Source organism: Belonocnema kinseyi, chromosome 1 (genome assembly GCF_010883055.1).
Source record: "Belonocnema kinseyi isolate 2016_QV_RU_SX_M_011 chromosome 1, B_treatae_v1, whole genome shotgun sequence".
Taxonomy (NCBI): Eukaryota; Metazoa; Arthropoda; class Insecta; order Hymenoptera; family Cynipidae; genus Belonocnema; species Belonocnema kinseyi.
This window is the reverse complement of record NC_046657.1, coordinates 26,768,797-26,773,291: the sequence shown is the minus strand read 5'-3', so window position 1 is coordinate 26,773,291 and position 4,495 is coordinate 26,768,797. Positions and strand designations below refer to the sequence as shown.

Here is a 4,495-nt window from a genome sequence, read left to right as displayed (position 1 = left end):
GTAGGACCTATAATTTGTATAGGGCCCAACATTGGCATAGGTCCTCAATTGATATAGGGTACAAAATATACATAGGGCTCCTACTAAACCTAGGGTCTATTATTGACTTCGGCCTAAAACTGAGATAGGGCCCAAAATTGACATAGGACCAAAAATATAAGCACCAAAAGCGGCGCCTACTTTGACTAATCTTTTTCTAATAAAAATGCGAAGACAAAATTTTCCAACAAATTTTTGAACCAGCTCGGTGATTAGCGGGTTTGAATAAAAGATTGCGGCCACTTTAAAATAAAAATTGAAAATATGGAATGGCAACTAGATAGATCTAAATTGAAAGGTCGGCGCTGATCTCTCGCCTATGAAACTGAGCCCATAATCATAAATTCACATCTTGAAATGGTGTGACTTTACACACATGCGATTCCCATTGCTAGAATACAGTCACGCATGAAGAAAGTGAGATTAACTTGGCAGAATGTCTCGGTCCTTCTTGTCTCTGGCAAATGCTCTGGTACTTGAAGTTCATCAGTTTGTATCGAGCAGTCAGTTGATTTGTTTCTTCTTCTTCAATTTTGACCATCTCCAACGCTCAACAGTTAGAACGGCGCATCGAAAATAGTAAGTGAAGTGAAATATTTTCAAAAAATTTATCAATTAAAATCTCTTTTGTTTATCTAGAAACGAATTTAGGAAACCCTAGACAAAAGAGCAAACCTCCCTACAGCAGATAATCCAACCTTGAGTTCAGAATTATCAATTAAAGGCACAAATAGAAAAAAAAATTAAGTTAAATTTATTAAAACTTATAGTGTCTTAACTATTAGTTAAATTAATTATTTTTCATAAATGAGTATTTTCATTTAAAGATTATCCACTGTCGTTTGTAGTATCCACTGTAGGAAGGTTTCCCCTTATATTAATTTTTTTTTAAATATTTGTTTCTAAATTTACTTTCAACACTTTTAGTGGCGGTTCGTCTAAACCCTCTTTCGAATCACAGCAATTATGAATTTTTTAAATTTATTTGAACCATTTCCAACTGGTTTTAACCACTTTTGACTGATTTCAATCTGTTCGATTTACTTTGAAGAGGTGCAAACCTTAGGACCCGTTCGAAAATGTTTGGATCACTTTGGCCCGCTGTAAACTGGAATAGTTGAATTTTAAACAAAAAACAAGAATTTTTAACTAAAAAAGCAGCTAATAATGTGGGTATTAAATTTTTAATAGACAAATAAATTTGCAACTAACATGGCGAATCTCCAACCAAAAAATTAATTTGTTACAAATTAGTTTAATTTTTTACCAAAGAAAGCAAATTTTCAATAAAATGCATTAATATTCAACCAAAAAAGATAAATTTTTAATTAAAACAGGAAAAGTTACATTTTTTGTAAAAAAAAAACTATTTTCAACTAAGAAGATTAATTTTGTATGAAAAAGATGTTTATTCGCCAAAAAATGGAGTAGTTCAAATTTCAGTTTAAAAAACTAATCAATTATTCAATTTTTAAAGGGATTTTCAACCTAACAGTTAAATTGTTAACAAGGGTGATGAATCTTTGATAAAAAAAAGAAAAAATAGTTGCATACTCAAACGAAAGAGACTAATTTCCAAAACAAAAGAGGGAATTTGTAACAAAAAAAGAAATTAAATTTTGACAAAAAAAGAAAATGTAATAAAATAATTACATTTTTAACGAAATATTTGAATTTCCTGTTATAAAATATAAATATACAATTAACAATGGAAGAGCTGAATTTTAAGAAAAAAATTAATTTCCAACCAAAAGAAAAGGATAAATTACGTTTTCAACTCGAAAAATTAAATTTTTATTCACAAAAAAGTTTTGAACAAAGTACTTACATTTTTAACTAAAGTTGAGTTTTCTGTTAAAAAAGAGAAATTTACAGACAACGGAATAGTTGAGTTTTAAGATAAGCAAATTAACTTTTAAAAAACCAATTTTCAACAAAAAAGAACAATTAAATTTTTAATTTAAAAAATGAAATTGAAAAGAAAATAATTTTCCACAAAATAGTTAAATTTTCTATCATAAAAGATAAATGTACAATCAACAATGGAATAGCTGAATTTTATTTTAAATTAATTTTCAACCAAAATAGTTTAAGTGTCTACTAAAAAGTAGAAATTATAACCAAAAAATGAATAGTTGAATTTTAAGTAATAAAGATTAATTTTTAAAAATTACATTTTCTATTTAAGATTTTAATTTTTACAATATAAAGAAAAAATTTTAAACAAAGTAGTTACATTTGTAGCAAAAAAAAAATTTCACCAAAAAGAGGAATTATCAAGCAAGAAAATTAACTTTCTACCAAATAAAATTTTTTTAACGTAGCACAAGAATTTAAACCAGATATTCAGTTTAATTTTCAACAAAAAAATATAAATTTATAACCAATAAAGAAATAGCTGAACTTTATGTAAAAAAATTAATTTTCAACGACAAAGTATAAATTAATTTTTCAATTTGAAATTTAATATTTACAAAAAAAAAGAACTTTCGACAAAGTAGTTACATTTTTAAGAAAATAGTTTCGTTTTATACTAAAAAATATAAATTCGAAACCATAAAGCTGCATTTTAAGTAAAAAAAAAAATATTTTTTAACAAAAAAAGATAAATTATAATTCTAATTTGAAATTTAATTGTCACAGAAACAAATGAAATTTCAACAGAGCAGTTACATTTTTAACAAAATAGTTGAATTTTCCCCGAAAAAAATATAAATTAAAAATTAAGGAAAAAAAACTTTAATAGGTAAAATTATTAAGAAAAAAGGCCAACTATCAAATAAAAAAAGAAAGACCTTTTTTATGCAAAAATATTAGTTTTCTACCAAAAAAGTAAAATTTTCAACAAAATATATGAACTTTCAAAAAACAAGGATAAATTGGCAAACAAGTAAAAAATAAAACTTTTCAAGTAAAAATGGAATAATTAATAAACCGAACAATTTATTTATTTATATAGGCATTTAAAATATACATGCAGGATTGAGGATAAATCAATAAAAGCGGAATATTAAATAAAATGGATTTATTATCATAAGATTTATTTAATTTCATTATTTTACAATGAAGTCATTCATAAGTATAAATATTAAGTAAAACTATTTTTAAAAAATTAGATTAGAAAGGTTATAGAATTGGGTTGAAACACATTCAAATGAAGGCACTTATGTTTTATTTCCACCTGTAACAAAAATAAAAAATATATATTTCATAACAAGAAATAGAAAACAGAAGAAAGAGTTAATGATTAACTCATAAAATTTTTTTTATATTGCATGTAAAGTAATTCATATCAATTGGGTTTTAGTTAATTAAAAACGTAACCCCCCCCCCCCCCATCACGGGAAACGGAAATAAAAATACAAGGTTTCGATGAAAATATTTTATTCTGGAAAACACATTAAATACTTTTTTCAATCATTAAGATAATTAATACAAACAATAGCAATGGCGTATAAAGCAGCATATTTAATAAATGTATCAGTCTCTAAATTTTATATCTAATTTCTATCAGGAATCGTATTTAAAACAATACGAATACAAAACATGATAAAATCAATAATCCTTAAAATAAGACAAAATATTGTTGCAAGTTTGCTGAATTTTCCAAATTCTTTCAGTAAAATTCGACATCAGAAAAAAAATCATAGTCGCTACTCCGAATAATTTTCACTTCAAAACATGTCGACAAACCCAAATTTAAGTTATTTGGTTTTTTTATTTCCAAATAACTATTATATCTTCAAGGAATGTCAACAGCTTTAAAACAAAAGCCGTAGACCAAGCAATAGATTCCAAACTTTTCCAAAATGCTCCTTCTTCAAGAAGAAACAGTATGTTACAAAACAATCGCCTCTTAAAAGCATAAAATATATATTTTATGGTATGTCTATTTAGGTACAGCAGAACTTCCTATACATTCAATATGAACGAATATCTATATATCATTATACCTCAACAGAGATAACTTATTTTTATTACGAACCTAGTTCCACACTTCATAAAAAGCGGAATAGAAATTGAAAAAAAATATGATATAAAAAATATAACCGCAGAAATCCGAATAAAAAACGCAGTATAAAAAAATGCTTTGGCATGTTCTATCGCTGTTCATTTTGAACGAAGCTTTCCAAGCTTCTTAAACGAACACCGCTCACTATCTTCTCGACAGATGTTTTTTCAATAAAATAAAAAATTTATCATCTCACAATCAGAAAACTTCTCTTGCACTGATATCAATAATAAAAATTCTGTATCACAATATTCAACATATCAATAATCACGAGCCCACTGATATAAACTGTCACCAATTGAGCGAATAATCAAATATTCGTCAATCCACAAAAACTGTCGCACACAAAATCAACTGAAGCCTCAATTCCAATCCTCCATTTTGATTCCTAGTTCTTTGAGAGCTCGTTCACACGCACGCTGGTACTTTGGTGCATTCATCAGA

The 4,495-nt window shown here is 26.4% G+C and overlaps 2 protein-coding genes across 3 annotated transcripts in view; one reads left to right on the top strand and one right to left on the bottom strand.

Annotated features, from left to right (window-relative positions):
• Positions 1-551: 551 nt before the first annotated feature.
• LOC117181651 (collagen alpha-1(IX) chain-like) overlaps positions 552-4,495 on the top strand; it is a 187,678-nt gene continuing 183,734 nt past the window's right edge. Inside the window, exon 1 of the mRNA XM_033374552.1 lies at positions 552-618. The gene's annotated coding sequence lies outside the window, so the exon portion shown is untranslated. The remainder of the gene's footprint in view (positions 619-4,495) is intronic.
• The window catches only part of LOC117181676 (lipase 3-like), a 62,713-nt gene continuing 61,301 nt past the window's right edge, over positions 3,084-4,495 (bottom strand). For both annotated transcript variants that reach the window (XM_033374588.1, XM_033374597.1), the window contains exon 5: positions 3,084-3,220. In XM_033374588.1, the coding sequence (XP_033230479.1) occupies positions 3,152-3,220 (69 nt within the window). In that variant the 3' untranslated portion in view covers positions 3,084-3,151. The remainder of the gene's footprint in view (positions 3,221-4,495) is intronic.